The sequence below is a fragment of the Otolemur garnettii genome, unplaced genomic scaffold (assembly GCF_000181295.1).
Source record: "Otolemur garnettii isolate 467f Iridium unplaced genomic scaffold, OtoGar3 scaffold00009, whole genome shotgun sequence".
NCBI classification, from domain to species: domain Eukaryota; kingdom Metazoa; phylum Chordata; class Mammalia; order Primates; family Galagidae; genus Otolemur; species Otolemur garnettii.
In genome coordinates, this window is record NW_003852404.1 from 4,229,444 (window position 1) to 4,248,304 (window position 18,861).

The window sequence follows — 18,861 nt, forward strand, 5'->3', positions numbered from 1 at the left end:
TTTTTTTTTTTAAGTGGAGCCAGTGTCTTGCTCTTGAACTCCTGAGCTCAAAGGATGCTGCCCCATCAGCCTCCCAGAGTGCTAGGATTACAGTTGTGAGCCACCAGTCACCACCCTGCCTTTCGGGATCTGAGTAATAACATATGCTTGATATATTATTTTTATATAATAAACCCAAGTGCATATATATAACATATCATATATGTGCTTGGGTTTTACCAATGAGAAGAAATCTAGGCCAGGCATGGTGGCTCATGCCTGTAATCCTAGTACTCTGGGAGCCCAAGGCGAAAGGATCACTCTCAAGTTTAAGATAAGCCTGAATAAGAGTAAGACCCTATTTGTTACTAAAAATAGAAAAATTAGCCAGGCTTTGTGGTACTGTAGATTTGGTTCTTAGGCTATAGTTGACCCCTGCTGTAGATAAACCTACCTCATTTCATGTGTAAGAAACCTTGAGGTCAAAGACATTAAGTAATTAATTTGTATAATTGATAAATGGTATTTAAAACTAGTTGTTTTTAAAAAAAAAATAGAGACAGAGTTTCACTCTTGTCCTCCCAGTGCGTGCCCCCCACCCCGCCCCCCCAGATAAAGTGCAGTGGCCATAGCTCACTGTAACCTGGAACTCCTGGTCTCAAATAATCCTCCTGAGTAGCTGGGACTACAGGTGTATGCCACCACTCCCTGCTAATTTTTGTATTTGTTTGTAGAAAGAAGGTCTTGCTGTGTTGCTCAGGCCACCCACCTTGGTCTTCTGAAGTAGAATTACAGGTGTTAGCCACTGCACTTGCCCCACACTTTTAATATAAGAAAATGATTTTTTTTTGGTGGAGAGGCAGGCACAGTGGCTCACACCTGTAATCCTAGCACTCTGGGAGGTCAAGGCAGGTGGTCAAGACCATTAGTGGTCTCCAGAAACAGCCAGGCGTTGTGGTGGATATCTGTATTCTCAGCTACTAGGGAGGCTAAGGCAAGAAAATTACTTAAGCCCAAGAGTTAGAGGTTGCTATAAGCTTTGACACCACTGCACTCTATTGAGGGTGAAAAAGTGAGACTCTGTCTCAGAAACAAACAAAAAAAATTTTTTTAAAAATATGCCTACCTATCTTCTGTATAAAGAAGATGTAAATATGTTTGTGAAAGAAAACCATTGTTTGGTAGGGCAAATTTTTACTCTTTTGGGGCTCACGGTTAAGAAGACTTAATATTTTATTATTTGTATTTAATCCTGTTTTGCTAGGTTTATCCAGTAGTTAATGGATACATGTGATATACCAGCTTCTCCCCAGTAATGTTGATTCAAAATATTTCATGAGAACAATCTATTTTTTTTAAAGTAGATGGTTCAAAGAAAAAAAAAAGTAGATAGTTCACCTTTTGGATCTTATTTCCATTACCTTGAAAAACATTGCAAGGTGAGCAGATTATGTTGCTTGTCTAGCAGCATTTGAAACCAGTTTTCAGCATTTGTTTTCTGAGTTAATTTCTGATCTAATAATGTAATAGGATAGCACACAATTACTAATTTGAGCTCTATTTTGAGAATAGTTTACTCATTGCTAGGGGATGCCTGAGGAATTTTGATCTCTTTACACTAAACTTACTGAAATCCTGGTTATGACTTCTGCTTAGGACTTCTAAAATCTGTTTCTTTAGAAGCCTGATGATGTCTGCAGAATTCTGGTACTACAGATCATACTGTTTCTATAATATTTATACTTGAAAATTATTATGATGGTGGTGGGGATCTTGATGACATGACTATTACAATAGAGCTAGTATTACTTATTTGATCGTTTACTTAATACCAAGGATTTTACCTCGGTTTAATTACCTTCATACACATTGCTTTCTTTCTTGTTACCATGAATCAATTCCATGTGTCTATGGAAGATCAGTCCTTCATGTGTGCACTAGATCTCATCCTGTACCTATTTAAAGTTATCACTCTGGCAGTTCTCTTCTGTTTTTCCCACAATGACAGCTTTTTACCCTTCCTTTGCTGGATTACTGCCATTAGCATACAGTTTCACTTTATATATACATGTACATATATATAAAATATATGAATATTCTATTCATTATATATGAATATTTATATAAATAAAATATATATTTATATATGTAAATATTATATGTGAATATTTTATTCATTATATATGAATGTTTTAAATATGAAAATATTCATATATAATATATATGTGTGTGTGTATATATATATTTTAGAGATAGAGTCTCACTTTGTTGCTCTCGGTAGAGTGCTGTGGTGTCATAGCTTATATAGCAACCTCCAGCTCCTGGGCTTAGGTGATTCTCTTGCCTTAGCCTCCCAGGTAGCTAGGACCACAGGCACCTGCTACAAACCTGGCTATTTTTTTGTTGCAATTTGGCTGGGGCCAGGTTTGAACCTGCCACCTTCGGTATATGGGGCTAGCACCCTACTCACTGAGCCACATGTGTGGCTCTCACTTTATATTTTTTAAAAAGGTTTTTTCTGTCTCCATATTTTTATCCAGCTATAGCCCTATTTTCTGCTTCCCTTTTATAGGAATACTTTTAAAAAAAAAAAAGACATTATACTGTCTTTATTTTTTTCTTCTTTTTATTATAGAATTCACCCAAATCAGACTGCATAGCATCCACCTACTCTGCCCAAAGGACTTTTGCCAAGGTCTCTAGTGATTTCTACTTTGACAAATCTTAGTTGACCTCTTAGTACCATTTGACATAGTTAAACATCTTTCTCATCTTAACGATGTTCTTCACTTCAGCTAATCCCTTGGTTTTCCTTTTCATTTCCTTTGCAGTTTTCCCTCATTTCTGTTATCTCTAATAGAGATGGACTGCTCCAGAATGCTGCTTTTCTTTGTGTACTAACTACCTGAGTTATCCAGTCTAGTCTTTTGGTTTAAATGTTACTCATGTTCTCCTAATTTAAAAATGGATAAGTCTGGCTCATACTTATGCTCAGACTCCACATTTGTCTTTTTCTGTCCGTTTGATATTGCTATTTGAAGCAATATCAAATAGATATTTTACATGTCTAAAATTGAATTTTGGATTTTTTGCCTGCAACTCCAGTTTTCCTCATCTTAGTAAATAGTGCCGCCATTCTTGCCTCTCCTCAGGCAAAAAACCTTCAGACTTTTCTTTGAGTCCTCTTTCTCTCATACCAACACTCAATTCTATAGGCTCTCCCTTCAAAATATCTAGTGTTGACTCCTTCGCCCAACCTCTACTTGAAGTACTCTGATTTCATAAGATTTATAATAATAGCCTAAGTTTTGAAAGTTAAAAATATTTCACTTGGAGTATAAGTAGTGAGAAGAAGATAATTTCAGGCAGATGGGCAGGATAGTGAAAAGTATGAACAAAATTGAAGAGATTGGTATAGTCAAGGGATAGGAATTAGGAGTAAGTTATAGCCAGAGTAAAGGTGTGGGATTTAAGAATGGTAGAAAATGTAGTTTGGAACCTGGATTCTTAGTTATCAGGACTTATCTCTTAGACTACTTGTTCTTAGCCTTTTCCCACCCAATATAAGGCCGTTTGCCAATCCTTAATAGTAATTCCCTGGGGCAATGGTTCTCTGTAAGTAAGGAGAAGAATTAGACCATCCTTCACCTCTCAGGATGATCAGATATATTCTCTACTTTGCTTGACCAAACCTATTTACATTCACAAACCCTTGTGTGAGAGTCACTATTGCAGGTAGTGGGCCCCAGAATAATAATTTTTAAAAGCAACACTATAGCATGACATATGTGTGTGTGTTTATGTTGTTTGGGCTCAAGCGGTCCTCCTACCTCACTCTCCTGAGTAGCTTGGACTGCACGCTTATGCCACCACTTCAGGCTTACTGTGTTGTGGTTTTGTTTTGTTTGAGATGGGATCTTCCTTTGTCTACCTGGCCTGGAGTGCAGTGGTGTGATCATAGCTTACTGTAGTCTTGAACTTTAACCTCAAGTGGTCCTCCTGCCTATCAGCCTCTGGAGTAGCTGGGACTAAAGGCATGCACCATTAGGCCCAACTTGAATTGTGTTTTAGGAATATAACTGGTGTAACATCTGTAGGAATAGTTATCTAGTTGTTTTCATTTTGAATGTGAATATGTAAAGGCATTTCATATTTGTGGGAATAATTTCTTTATCAATTTAGTAACTGGAGGATAGCTAGTGGAAAGCAATGATTAAGAAGAATGTTTTTGCTTAATCTTTAGGGTTTGTCCCCAGACACAATGCCATTGATAGTCCTGTAGTGTTTGACAATAACTGAGTGCCTCTTTTCATTTTTTTCTAATTCTTTAGGAACGCCTTTTTACCCAAGTCAGCCAGTATATCAGTCAGCACCTATCATAGTGCCTACGCAGCAACAGCCCCCTCCAGCCAAGAGAGAGAAAAAAACTGTAAGAGATTTTTATTAATTTTTTTATTTTAAATTAGAAAGTCTGTTCACTTACCAAATAAGTTTACCCAATCATTATTTATCTCAGTTCATGAATAACTGTCATTTTTTTTCTTCTTCCTTTGCATTCCTACCACAAGACCTCGAGGAGTTTTAGGAACATATAACTAGAAGTTGTACATTCCATTTGCATAATATCAAACTTCACTATTCACTGAGCTGGTTGTGCTACTTGAAAACATGCATGCCAGCTTTGTAAGTGGGAGGGTTTAACATGCCAAGGTCTCACTCTTTGAGAGGAATTTGAGCTCAGTTCTCATGTACTGTCTCTCCCTTAACACCAGTCCCGATTGGCTCTCCATTCAAGTATAAGCTGACAAAAGAAGGTAAAAGCAAAGAGAAAAATGAGCTACAGTATTAAGGATGGGAAGAAAAATCCCTTCTGCAGAATAGATATATTTTAAAAAACAAAGTAGAATTTAGAAAATGTATCCTCTGTTTTAAATAAGTTTATAGGGGCTTTGCCTATAATTAGAGTGTAGTAATATAAAATTAAAATTGCAGAACATTTTATAGAAGAGTGGCTTGTGATCTCTTATCTGTCAAAACACACAAAACAGGTGGTGTTTTTAATCAAGAGAGACTCCCACTGACTCCCACTCACACAGATAAGATAGGTGAGAGTGACATTATAGCAATACTCTTGAAGTACTCTAATGTAATAAAAATTAATGAGGTTCAAAACTAGTACTTTATTATTAGAAACAAGTTACTTGTGCACATGTCATAATAAACAGGATATGTCAGTGTACTAACACTGGTCTTCGGAAATGTTGAATTATGGCAGAAGTTGAAGAACAACACTCTATTATAATAGTAAATGAGATACTATGAAAATCGAAGACAGCAGTAATAGATGTTACTAAAGAAGAAAGTACAAAAAATGAATCTGGCTTGGTGCCTGTAACTCAAGCGGCTAAGGTGCCAGCCACATATACCAGAGCTGGTGGGTTTGAATCCAGCCCAGGCCTGCCAAACAACAATGACAAGTATAACCAAAAAAATAGCCGGGCATTGTGGCGGGCACCTGTAGTCCTAGCTACTTGGGAGGCTGAGGCAAGAGAATCGCTTAAGCCCAGGAATTGGAGGTTGCTGTGAGCTGTGATGCCATGGCACTCTACCCAGGGCAATGGCTTGAGGCTCTGTCTCAAAAAAAAAAAAAAAAAAGAAAAAGAAAAAATGAATCTAAGCTATCCTTAAAACTGTATTAGAAATATTTCCATACCTGCAAAAAATAGCTGGTATTAGAAATCTTAATTGAAGAACTGTTCCCCTAAAAGCTTTTAGATCTAGGTGATTGTATTAGTGAATTCTTTGATCTTCTCAAGCTACCTTGATTAAGGTATAGTGGTAATAAATAGCAGGGGACCCTTCATGTCTCACCTTGGAGTGCCTAGACCTAGGTACTCCATCTCTAATACAGTACTATCCCCACTGATACCTGTTAGCATAGGTAGCCTTTAAAATAAATAAGTCCATACACACAGTTGTGCATATTTTTCACTTGCCAGTATTATCTTGATGATAATTCTTTTTACTGGCTGTGTGGTATTTAATTGTAAATATGTAAGAATTTTTGAACTATTCTGTTCTTGATTGGCCTTTAGGATCTTTCTTTGTAGGAAGAAACACTATTGCAGTGAGCATCCTTATATACATATGTAAGGTTGTTTGTAGGATACATTCCTGTTCCTAAGTATATTTTCGTTTTGTTAGATAACCTCAGGGAACCATTTAGGGCATTTTAAACTCTGTTTTACACAGTAACTCCTGTAATAAAACTATTTTATGAAACTTGTCTTATAATACGCATTGTAAATAAAATAAATCTGATAATTCATACAAAACAAACATAAATAAATCTAGAAATCCAATCAACTACAATTCATTTAGCTTGTTATTCATGATTAGTTAATGTCAAAGCTAATGGCCTAAATTTCTTTGACCCCATATGGATCTATGATTGGCATAAAGTCAAAGTAGTGATTATTATTACCTTTGATATTTGACAGGTTTCCCATTTCACCTTTAACTCTCTTCAGTATGCCTATAAATCTGCAACAGACAGATCTGTATGTATGCTATTTTCTTTAACGTTATAGATAAGAATTCGAGATCCAAACCAGGGAGGTAAAGACATAACAGAGGAGATTATGTCTGGAGGTGGCAGCAGAAATCCTACTCCACCCATTGGGAGACCTACATCCACACCAACTCCTCCTCAGGTAAGCCAGAGTGAGCTATGATGGATGAAGGTGTTTATTTGTTCACTAACTTCCACTGATCTCTTCTTTTTTTCTAATAGCCACTTTTTGTACTTTCCATTTTCATCATTTGTCTCATAGCCTAAATGATATTTAAACAGACATGTTGTTTCTCTTTGCAAATTATTATAACTTCAAATTTTTACTGGTAATAAATATTCTGTGTATTGGCTTCCCATTCAGAGCACAGCTGCTGCCACTCTTCCTAAAGAGCTATTGCATATTACCAAAAGGAGCTGTATTCCTATGGAAACCTCTTTATTAAATGAATAGTTTATGTTTTTACCATTGAACCTTTGGAATTAAATGCTGCACTCTTTGTTAATGCTAACATTAAGATTGAAAATTTAAATATTTTTACCAAGTAGCGTTGCATGAGATGATTGCCTGTTGCCTGTGTTATGGAGAGCATATTAGGATGTGTAATAGGTGTACTTGTTACCTTTTAGAACTATATAAATGAGCTTCTTAAGTGAAGAGTGTCTTCTTTAATTAGTCATCTCTCAGTTTCCTTAGGGTTCAAAGATACCACCTCCATTCCTTTGAATAACAAAATCTAAAGATGCTGAAGACTCTCCTATGCAGTGGCCCAGAATTTACAATATGATTTATGCACATCTTCCCATATACTTGAAATCATCCATGGATTACTTATAATACTGAACTGTTATAGATGTTACGCAATATTTTTTATTGTTGTATTTTTTTTAAGTTTCTTCCAAATATTTTTGAAGTGAGATTGGTTTAATATTTGGAAGCACAGCACAACCTATGGATATGAAGGGTCTCGTGTATTTACAAAGGTTATTAGTAAATTCTGTCAGGTATGTGCCTTTTTGTTCCTGGAGAAGAATGTTATAGTCTCCTAAGATTTCACTTTCTTCCTTTTAGAAATCAAGACATTCTAGAAGGAGCTAGAGTTTAGTAAACTGTAACAGAGATTAGAATTCCACAGATGTGACAGGATTTTTATTTCATCATTGGGTCACATTAAATTTTGGTGTTTAGGTGGTTGGGGTTTGTTAACCAGGCCTAGGCAGGATTCGAACCTGCCGCCTCCAGTGCACAGAGCAGGCACTCTAACCTCTGACTTATGGGTGCCCAGCTTAAATTTTGATGTCAGAAACAAGTGATTTTTATTATTTTTTTGAGACAGAGTCTCACTTCATCGATCCTAGTACAGTGCCTTGGTGTCATAACTCACAGCAACCTCAGACTGCTAGGCTGGGCTCAAGCAATTTTCTTGCCTCAGCCTCCTGAATAATTGGGACTACCACAATGCCTGGCTACTTTTTTTAGAGGTGGGGATCTTACTCTTGCTCAGGCTGGTCTCAAACCTGTGAGCTCAGGTGATTTGCCCATCTTGGTCTCCCAGAGTGCTGGGATTACAGGTATGAGACACTGCGCCCAGCCTGTAAGTGATTTTTAGATCTTAAAAATTGTTTAAAGTGAAGCTAGGGGTATTGGCATGAGCCTGTAGTCCTAGCTGCTCCGGAGGCTGAGACAGGAGGATCACTTGAGCCTAGTTTAGGCAAAATAGTGAGAACCTATATCTAAAAGAAGTTTTCTAACATGAGAGGCTAGCTTAGATAAACAGATAAAAGCAAGGTTACTAAGGAGAAGAGGACATCTTTTTTTCTTTTATAAATGGATGGTGAGGGTTTCCTCAGAGCCCATTTTATAAACATTTTATAAACAAGTGATGTAGATGGTCATATAAGGCATTTCAGAATGATGGACTATTTACTGACTTTAGTAGTATAGGGTAAAACAAAATAGTTCTTAAAGGCTAGGCATGGTGGCCCTTGCCACTAATCCCAGCACTTTGGGAAGATGAGGTGAGAAGATTGGTTGAAATCAGGAGTTCAAGACCAGCTTGGCAACATAACGAGACTCCATCTACACAAAGTATTTTATTTATTATTATTATTTTTTGAGACAGAGTCCCACTATGTTGCCCTCAGTAGAGTGCTGTGGTGTCACAGCTCACAGAAACCTCAAACTCTTGAGATTAAGGGATTCTCTTGCCTCAGCTTCCCAAGTAGCTGGGACTACAGGCACCCGTCACAGCACCTGGCTATTTTTTGTTACAGTTGTCATTGCTGTTTTAGATGGCTCTGAGCAAGTTCGAACCCACCAACTTTGGGTGTATGAGGCTGGGTGGAGTCCTTAGGTAGTTTTTCTACGTAAGAGATCATGTCATCAGCAAATAGAGACAGTTTTACTTCTTTTCCAATTAGAAAGCCTTTTATTTATTCTTCTTGTTTAATTTCTTTGGATAGGGCTACCAGTACTTTGTTGAAAAGAAGTGGTGGGCCTGGGCGCAGTGACTCATGCCTCTGTAATCCTTGTACTCTGGGAGGCCAAAGTGGGTCAGGAATTTTAGACCAGTTCAAGCACGAGTGACACCCCTGGCTCTAAAAAAAACAGCCAGGCGTTGTGATAGGTACCTGTAGTCCCAGCTACTTGGGAAGCTGAGGCAAGAGGATCCCTTGAGCCCAAGAGTTTGAGATTGCTGTGAAATAAGACACCATGGCATTCTACCAAGGGTGACCAAGTGAGAGTCTTGTCTCAAAAAAACAACAACAACAAACAAAGTAAAAACTAGTCAGTTGTGGTGGTGGGCACTGAGTAGTCCAACCTACTCAGGAGGCTGAGGCAGGAAGATCATCTGAACCTAGAAATTCGAGGTTGCAGTGAGCTACCATCTAACTGCATGCACTCCAGTATGGGTGGCAGAGCAAGACCTCTTTCTTTCTTCCTTAGTTCTCCCCCTCCTCTTCCCTCTCTTTTCCCTTCTTTTTCTCTCTTTCTTTCTCTCACTTTTCTTCCCTCCCTCCCTCCCTTCCTTCCTTACTTTCTTCCTTCTTGATGGATTTAGAGCCCCTTAAAACTCTGTGAATTTGAGAAAGCCTAAAATTTGGTTCTTTGTTGTACAGACATGTTTTCTAAAGGAAGTGATCTTTGGCTGACTTTTATCTCAGTCTTTCATTGTCCATATGAGTACATGTACCCATCTAGATATGTGAGTTGTAAGGGGATATTAAGGATTGGTATAGAATTCTTCACCATTCCTCATTATTCACTCAGGGACACTCTAAAGTTGGGTTGATTAACCTTTTGACTGTAGAGAGCTTAGAAATAAAATGTGCCAAATGAGGCGTGCAGTGATTTCAAAAACCATTATGATACAGGGTGGGCTGCTGAATTTTTTTTTTCTTTTTTGTTTTGTTTTGCTTTTTTAATTGTTGGGGATTCATTGAGGGTACAAGAAACCAGGTTACGCTGATTGCATGTTAGGTAAGGTCCTTTTTACAATCATGTCTTGCCCCCAAAAGGTGTGGCACATGCCAAGACCCACCCCCATCCCACCTTCCCTCTCTCTGCTCTTCCTTTCCCCACTGCTCTCTCCTTCTTTCTCTCTCTGCTCTCCCTTTCCTCCACACCCACCGTGTCATTAATTGTTCTCATATCAAAATTGAGTACATAGGATTCATGCTTCTCCGTTCTTGTGATGCTTTACTAAAAATAATGTGTTCCACTTCCATCCAGGCTAATACGAAGGCTGTAGAGTTCATTTTTTTTAATGGCTGAATAGTGTTCCATGGTATACATATACCACAGCTTTTGTTAATCCATTCCTGGGTTGGTGGGCATTTAGGCTGTTTCCACATTTTGGCAATTGTAAATTGAGCTGCAAAAAACTGTCTAGTGCAAGTGTCCTTACAATAAAAGGGTTTTTTTCCTTCGGGGTAGATGCCCAGTAATGGGATTGCAGGATCAAATGGGAGGTCTAGCTTGAGTTCTTTGAGGGCTTTGCATACTTCCTTCCAAAAAGGTCGTATTAGTTTGCTTTCCCACCAGCAGTGTAAAAGTGTTCCCTTCTCTCCACATCCATGCCAGCATCTATAGTTTTGAGATTTTGTGATGTGGGCCATTCTCGCTGGGGTTAGATTGTATCTCAGGGTGGTTTTGATTTGCATTTCTCTAATAATTAGGGATGGTGAGCATTTTTCATATGTTTGTTAGCCATTTGTCTGTCTTTAGAGAAGGTTCTATACATGTCTCTTGCCCATTGGTATATGGGATTGTTGGCTTTTTTCATGTGGATTAATTTGAGTTCTCTATAAATCCTAGTTATCAAGCTTTTGTCTGATTGTGAAAATATACAAATATTCTTTCCCGTTGTGTAAGCCGTCTGTTTGCTTTGGTTGTTGTCTCCTTAGCTGTATGGAAGCTTTTCAGTTTAATTAAGTCCCATTTGTTTATTTTTGTTGTTGTTGCAATTGCCACAGCAGTCATCTTTATGAAGTCTTTCCCCAGGCCAATATCTTCCAGTGTTTTTCCTATGCTTTCTTTGAGGATTTTTACTGTTTCATGCTTTAAATTTAAGTCCTTTATCCATCTTGAATCCATTTTTGTGGGTGGAGAAAGGTGTGGGTCCAGTTTGTCTTTTACATGTGGATATCCAGTTCTCCCAGCACCTTTTATTGAACAGGGAGTCTTTTCCCCAAGGTATGTTCTTGTTTGGTTTATCAAAGATTAGGTGGTTCTAAGATATTAGTTTCATTTTTTGGTTCTCTGTTCAATTCCAAATGTCTAAATCTCTATTATTGTGCCAGTACCATGCTGTCTTGACTAGTATGGCTTTGTAGTACAGCCTAAAATCTGGTATGGTGATGCCCCCAGCTTTGTTTTTATTACTAAGAATTGCCTTAGCTATACAGGTTTTTTTTTTTGGTTCCATATAAAACGCAGAATCATTTTTTCCAAATCTTGAAAGTACAATGTTGGTATTTTAATAGGGATGGCGTTGAATAGGTAGATTGCTTTGGGAAGTATGGACATTTTAACAATGTTGATTCTTCCCAGCTATGAGTATGGTATTAACCATTTGTTAATATCCTCTGCTATTTCCTTTCTTAGGGTTTCATAATTTTCTTTATAGATGTCCTTCACCTCCTTTGTTAGGTATATTTGTAGGTATTTCATTTTCTGTGAAGCTATGGTGAAGGAAGTTGTGTCCTTAATTAGGCTATTATTGGCATATACAAAGGCAACTGACTTGTGGACATAGATTTTTATATCCTGAGACATTACTGAATTTTTTGATGACTTCCAGGAGTCTTGTGGTTGAGTCTTTGGGGTTCTCTAAGTATAAGATCCTATCGTCATCAAAAAGGGAGAATTTGACCTCCTCTGCTCCCATTTGGATGCCCTTTATTTCCTTGTCTTGTCTGATTGTATTGCCTAGAACTTCTAGCACTGTGTTGAGTAGTAATGGTGACAGAGGACAGCCTTGTCTGGTTCCAGTTCCAAGAGGAAAAGCTTTCAGTTTTACTTCATTCAGTAAAATATTAGCTGTGGGTTTATCATAGATAGCTTTGATCAGTTTCAGAAAAGTGCCACGTATCCGTATACTCTTCAGTGTGCTAATTAGAAAAGGATGCTGAATTTTATCAAATGCTTTTTCTTCATCTATTGAGAGGATCATATGGTCTTTGTTTCTGCTTCTGTTAATACGGTGGATAACGTTCATGGACTTGCCTATGTTAAACCAGCCTTGCATCCCTGGGATGAAGCATACTTGATCATGATGTATGACTTTTTTGATGATAAGCTGTAATCTGTTGGCTAGGATTTTGTTGAGAATTTTTGCATCTATATTCATTAGTGAAATTGGTATGAAATTCCCCTTTTTAGTTGGGTCTTTCCTGGATTTGGTATCAGGGTGATGTTTGCTTCATAGAATGTATTGGGGAAGATTCCTTCCTCCTCAATTTTTTGGAATAATTTCTGCAGTACGAGAATAAGCTCTTCCTTGAAGGTTTGATAGAATCCTGGTGTGAAGCCATCCAGACCAGGGCATTTTTTTTGTTGGAAGATTTTTTATTGTTTCTTTGATCTCAGTGCTTGAAATTGGTCTGTTTAGGAGCTCTATTTCTTCCTAGCTAAGTCTAGGGAGAGGGTGTGATTCCAAATATTGATCCATTTCCTTCACATTGTCAAATTTCTGGGCATAGAGTTTCTGGTAGTATTCAGAGATGGTATCTGTATCTCTGTGGCATCAGTTGTTAATCCCCTTTATCATTTTTGAGTGAGGTTACTAGATATTTTACTTTTCTATTTCTAGTTAGTCTGGCCAAAGGTTTATCTATTTTATTTATTTTTTTCAAAAAGCAACTCCTTGTTTCATTAATTCTGAACAATTCTTTTGTTTTCAATTTCATTGATCTCTGATTTAATTTTATGTATTTCTTATCTTCTGCTGGGTTTAGGCTTAGATTGTTCCTTTTCTAATTCCATTAGATGACTTGTGAGTTTGTTGATGCGCTCTCTTTCTGTTTTTGGAATGTAGGCACCTAAAGCGATAAATTTACCTCTCAAAACTGCTTTTGCAGTCAGTATCCCACAGGTTTTGGTAGCTTGTGTCTTCATTGTTGTGCTCAAGGAAGTTAATGATTTCCTCTTACATTTCTTCCTGCCCCCAACTGTCATTCAGCAGAAGATTGTTTAATTTCCATGCCTTTGTGTGGGGCTGAATGTTTTTTGTTAGAGTTGAATTCCTCCTTTAGTGCCTGTGGTCTGAGAGTGTTCTATATGCGTCTGTCAAGCATAGTTGTTCTAGGGTCTCATTTAAGTCTCTTATGTCTTTGTTTAATTGCTGTTTAGAGGATCTGTCCAGTTCTGTGAGAGGAGTGTTAAAGTCCCCTGTTACTATGGTGTTACAGGATATCATATTGCTCAGACTGAGTACGGTCTATTTCAAGAATCTGGGAGCATTTAAATTGGGTGCATAAATATTTAGAATTGAAACATCTTCTTGTTGTATTTTTCCCTTGACCAATGTAAAGTGACCATCTTTGTCTTTTTTGACTTTAGTTGCTTTAAATCCACTTATATCTGAAATAAGATTGCAACTCCTCTTTTCTTCTGAATTCCATTTGCCTGAAAAATTGTCTTCCAATCCTTAACTCGGAGTTTGAATTTTTCTTTGGAAGCTAGGTACGTTTCTTGCTGATAGCAAATGGATGGCTTGTGTTTTTTAATCCAGTCAGCCAACCTATGCCTCTTCAGTGGGGACTTCAAGCCATTGACATTTATTGAGATAATTATAAGTGTGGTAGTGTTCTATTCATCTTATTTTGTGAGAGTCCATTGCTTAGTTGTATCTTTTGCATCACTGTGGAAGTTAGGATCTGTCCTTTAATTTCTGGGTGCTTACTTTGCTATTGGTCCATGCTGATGGTCAGCTTGTAGAACAGGCTGAAGTATTTCCTGTAGAGCTGGTCTTCTGCGAATATCCTCAGTGTTTGTATATCAGTAAATGATTTGATTTCTCCGTCAATTTTAAAGCTTAGCTTAGCAGGATATAGAATTCTGGGCTGGAAATTGTTCTGTTTAAGTAGATTAAAGGTAGATTACCACTGTCTTCTTGCTTGGAAAGTTTCATTAGAGAAGTCTGCAGTCACCCTGATGGATTTGCCCCTGTAGGTCAACTGGCACTTACTCCTAGCAGCTTGTAGAATCTTTTCTTTTGTCTTGACTTTGGACAGGTTCATCACAGTATGTCTTAGAGAAGCTCAGTTAGAGTTGAGGTGATCTGGGGTCTGATATCTCTCTGAAAGCAGTGTGTCAGAATCTTACGTGATATTTGGGAAATTTTCATTTATAATATTCTCTAGTATGGCTTCCATTCCCCTGGGGCATTCTTCTTCCCCTTCTCTGGTACCTATAACTCGTATGTTTGAACGCTTCATGTAGTCCCACAATTCAGACAGTGAATGTTCTGCTTTTTCATCCCTTCTTTTCTTGCCTCTTTAACTATCTGAGTTATCTCAAGAGCTTTGTCCTCTACCTCTGAGATTCTTTCTTCCGCATGGTCTAATCTGTTGTGGATACTTTCTGTTGCATCTTTAAGTTGCCTAATTGACTGCTTTAGTTCCTTCAGCTCTGCTACATCCTTTCTATATTCATCATATTGTTCATCTCTTATTTGATTCTGTTTTTGGATTTCCTTTTGGTTGTTTTCCACTTTATCAGCAGTTTCCTTCATTGTTTCCATCATTTTCTTCATGGTTTTCATCATCTGTATTCTAAGTTCCCTTTCTGTCATTGCTAACATTTATTTATAGGTGGAATCCTCTGTAGTAGCTACCTCATGGTCCCTTGGGGCGGTTGCTCTGGACTGGTTTTTCATGTTCATCAGGATTTTTCTGCTGATTCTTGCTCATGAGTGATTTCTTGTATCTGTTTCCTTCCCTTAATTTTCTTTTCACTTTTTCTAGTTCTTTAAGTCGCTGTGCCTCTGGACTAGGGTTTTGATGAGTTCTCTGGGTACAGGACCAGAAGGATGAGAAGACTGAAGAGGAAGAAAGGAAAAAAGAAAGAAAAGAAAAAAGAGAAAGGAGAGGGGGTGGGTAAAAGGGAATATTGACAAAAAGAAAAGAGGCACAGAAAGAGGGAGACAGGAGAAATATAAGTGTACATCAGGGTACTTTGACCCAACCTTAAACCCCCCCAACCTCTGGGGGTCCCAGGGTGGGTGGTTCCCTTGAGGTCAGCAGCTCTTTGCTAGCCTGTTTGGACACAGTACCTGACTTCCACCAAGTAGAGAGGAAAGACAAAAATGCTATAAATCAAACCAAATCAAGCAAACAGAAAACTATATGGGATTAAAAATTAGGGGGGAAAAAAACAAATAATAGGGGTAGAAGCACTAGCAAAAATGAAGTTCTAATTGTTAAAAAAGGCATCAATGGAAAATTATATTTAAACTAGAAAAATGAAGAAAAAAGAAAAGTCTGTAGGGAAAATGTTGAAATTAAAAAGAAAAACAAGAAAAAAATCTGAAAACAAAGTAGTATAAATACCTTGCTGAATTATTGTCTGGGCAACAAGCGGCCTTCTGGGGTATGAGATGTTAATCACAGTGCTGATAATGGCTGTACAGGATGGAGACTGGAGGCCTCTGCTGATTTCTCAGACTCCACAGGGTGGAGAGCCTAAATCTCTCCTTAGCCCACTTAAAAGGCACTTTAAATTGGTAACCTTGGCCAAGGAAAAGCTTTCCCAGGAAAGCACTTGTTGCTGGGATCACTCCTGAAGTGGTAGTCCACTTACCCAGTGTGCCAAAACTGGTCTCACTCTGTGCTCCTGAGAGCCAAGGCTGTGAGGTGTCTTAGTCCTCGCCTTCAGGCTTTCAGTCATTAGATTACTTGCCCCTACCCATCCTTGCTCTATGATCCTGAGGGCATAGCTTGCTGGGGCAGTTCTCCCACAATGGCCCGATAGGGCCCACAGCCAAACACTATTAGCTCCGTCAGGCTCAGTGGCTCAGTCTCGGGCCTGAGACAACACTTAAAGTCCTCTGCACTCTTGCCCAAGTTCTCCCAAGGTAGTTCAACTGAGTGCCAAGTCCAAAAGAAACCAAAACAGTTCACAGGTAAGGCCTTTTCAGTTTGCAGTCTCACTGCTGCTGTACTTAGAGCTGCTGGTGGGATTAGACTGAATAAACATATGCAAACACTTGCGGGTTCTCCATTGCTTTTGTCCTCCTCATGGGGTCCAGAAGTCTCTTGCTGACTCTCTGTGTCTCAAAAGGGATGTTTCTGGGCAGATCCCACCAGCCAGAGATGCCTGGAGTCTTCTCTCCTCAGACTCACTGTGCCCAGTTGCAAGGAAGCTGTTACTCTTGTTCTTTGTTTTTTTAATAATCAAATTAATTAACCCAAGTTTAGTTTCAATATTTTTATGTAAAAGTAATATGCTAGAAGACTTCTAAAATGATAATTTGTTATGAATATTGACTTTTATTCCTGATATATTAGCATCAGAATCATGTCTTTGGGTTTAGATTGTCTATCTCTGTTGAAGTTGTCAAGGATTGACTTCTTTTAAATTTGAAATAGGTTCTACACTTCCGTTTTCTAAATCAGATTCTGAGATACTCTATATCCAAATTCTCCAACACTAATCAAGTCTGAATTTGATGATTCTTCAAATTTATCATACTCCCTATTCATATATGTTCTCACAAGAATCTACTATACGTACAAATTATTTTAGGCACAACTGTGAAAAATACTGAGAACAAAGCCTGTGTTGCTTACTCAAGTAAGGTATCAAGACTCAAATCAGGTAACATAATGGTATCCATGTGTCCTCAAGTTTTTGTTCGCAAAATGAACAGGAGCTGTTCACATTAAGCAAACATGTTGTTTGAACAACTGTAGGCATTGTTTCACAGTTTACAGGTTAAGATTGAGTCTCTTCTGTGGAAGTAATCCTGGACAAGCAGTTTCCAAACTGGAACAATCTATGTATGTGCTCTGTTAGGTAGAAGTTTTATATAACAAAAATTTGGGATTAGGCGATTGGGGCACTCAAAAATTAATTGTCAAACATTAGTTAAAATGTTATTACTCTCAAGACAGATAGTTGACAGCCCGTTATTGATTTGTATTTAAATTATCAACTTGAACATACACCCCTTTTTATATTTCAGTTTCCTGTGTGGTATGTTTATTTTTCTTTAAACATCCAAGCTTCATCCCACACTCTTCTGGTATCCCTCTGTCCTTAACCAAAGAAATCCTTTCTCTCTTTCTCTAGAGAGGAGTGTGGGCCTGAATATAAGTATATATGTCTTCATTATCATATAGCATATTGAATATACACTTTCAACTGATTAAGGCCATCAGGTGATCATTGTAATATTGCTGGTTCTTTGCTATGAAACATGAGTTTATTTTATTAGGTGATCTTCATTTACATTCAAATGAATGAAATTCAAGGAAACATTTCACCCAAGCATGTCGATGGCAACTGACATTTGACCTCAGTTTCTGGAAAATCATAGAAAGTAGTGCTTATATAGAATGTAAGAAAGTGTTCTGGTTAAGGGAAGATGGTGGTTGTTACCTCATTGTTACATTGTGTAAAAATGTAGACCTAATGTTTCAAAAGAATGTAGAAACCTTTAGTTACATAAAAAGAAAAGTAAGGCTTTAGGTTTCAAATATTGACAACTAAGTTTATTTGCAAATAGCACTGTGCCAGCCAAGGAAAACCCATTAGATTTATTTGTTTATACTTTTGGCATAATTTCAAATAAATTCTGAACCATGATCTGATTAAAATACTGCAGATGAGATAGAATTTAGAATTAAAGAATAATTATTTTCGTACCTTTTGCCTTATAGTTTACCTGCTTTGGGCTAGATATATATAATTGTATGTGCTGTGGATAGTGAAGTCTTGTCCTATCACTGAGGTAGTTCCAGTCTCTTTAAGATAGAGAGAGGACTAATGACTTAGATGTCACAGATTCTCCTGTATAGTATATTCAGAGCATCACTAAAGCACAGAGATGACCAAGTGGAGAAGAATTGCAGCACCGATGGCAAAGTATCAGATCACATAGACCCATTAATGATGGTAGAGGTAAGACAGTACAGAGGAGAGGTTTAAAACTTTGGCTTAGAATGAGACATGCCAAGTTTCAAGTCTCAGTTCCACTACTTAGTTTTGTGAGATAACTTTTTTGAAGAGCCTTAGCATTCGCATTTAAAAAGTAAAACCTATTTCTTCTTGGACTTTTGGCTAAGATCAAGTAGTATCTGTTCTTACTAGTTTGAAAAGTAAAACCTATCATAGAGAGTTATGAGGAAACAGGATAAAATTACTTACGCTAAAGGCCTGATAGATAATGAACATTCAATTAATGTTAACCTGTCATAGTATTACTGTTATTTCAGGAGGCACAGAAAATAGCTAGAAGAATCTTGGAAGGACTGTAGGCATGCTATTTGATCTGAGTTTCCAGATCAACATTCACAAAATAGAAAGAGGGAAAAGGTAGAGGAATGGCATGTGCAGAAATGGGAAATTAGATGAGGGGGGCTGTTATTGGCATAGTTCAAGTAAGAAATTTTATAGTAAGTCAGTTGAATGAGAGGGGGCCAGTTAGAGAGATTTTCATCCATTAGTTACTACCTAGGTAAGAATTATGAAAAAGATGATCTTATAAAATGTATCATCTAAACTGGGGTAGCTTGGGGAATGACTCTTGATGCTATTAATCATTACACTGATGTAGAAGGCATAAACCAGTACTGTCCATGTAAAC

At 37.7% G+C, this 18,861-nt stretch overlaps 1 protein-coding gene and 1 pseudogene across 1 annotated transcript in view; both read left to right on the plus strand.

Moving 5' to 3' along the window:
* Positions 1-18,861, plus strand: part of EIF4G3 (eukaryotic translation initiation factor 4 gamma 3) — a gene marked incomplete at its 3' end in the record, with an annotated part of 304,720 nt that overhangs the window by 158,798 nt on the left and 127,061 nt on the right. Inside the window, exons 8-9 of the mRNA XM_023509712.1 lie at positions 4,311-4,408; positions 6,570-6,692. Of these exons, the coding sequence (XP_023365480.1) occupies positions 4,311-4,408; positions 6,570-6,692 (221 nt within the window). The remainder of the gene's footprint in view (positions 1-4,310; positions 4,409-6,569; positions 6,693-18,861) is intronic.
* Positions 18,316-18,419, plus strand: LOC111723246 (annotated as a pseudogene).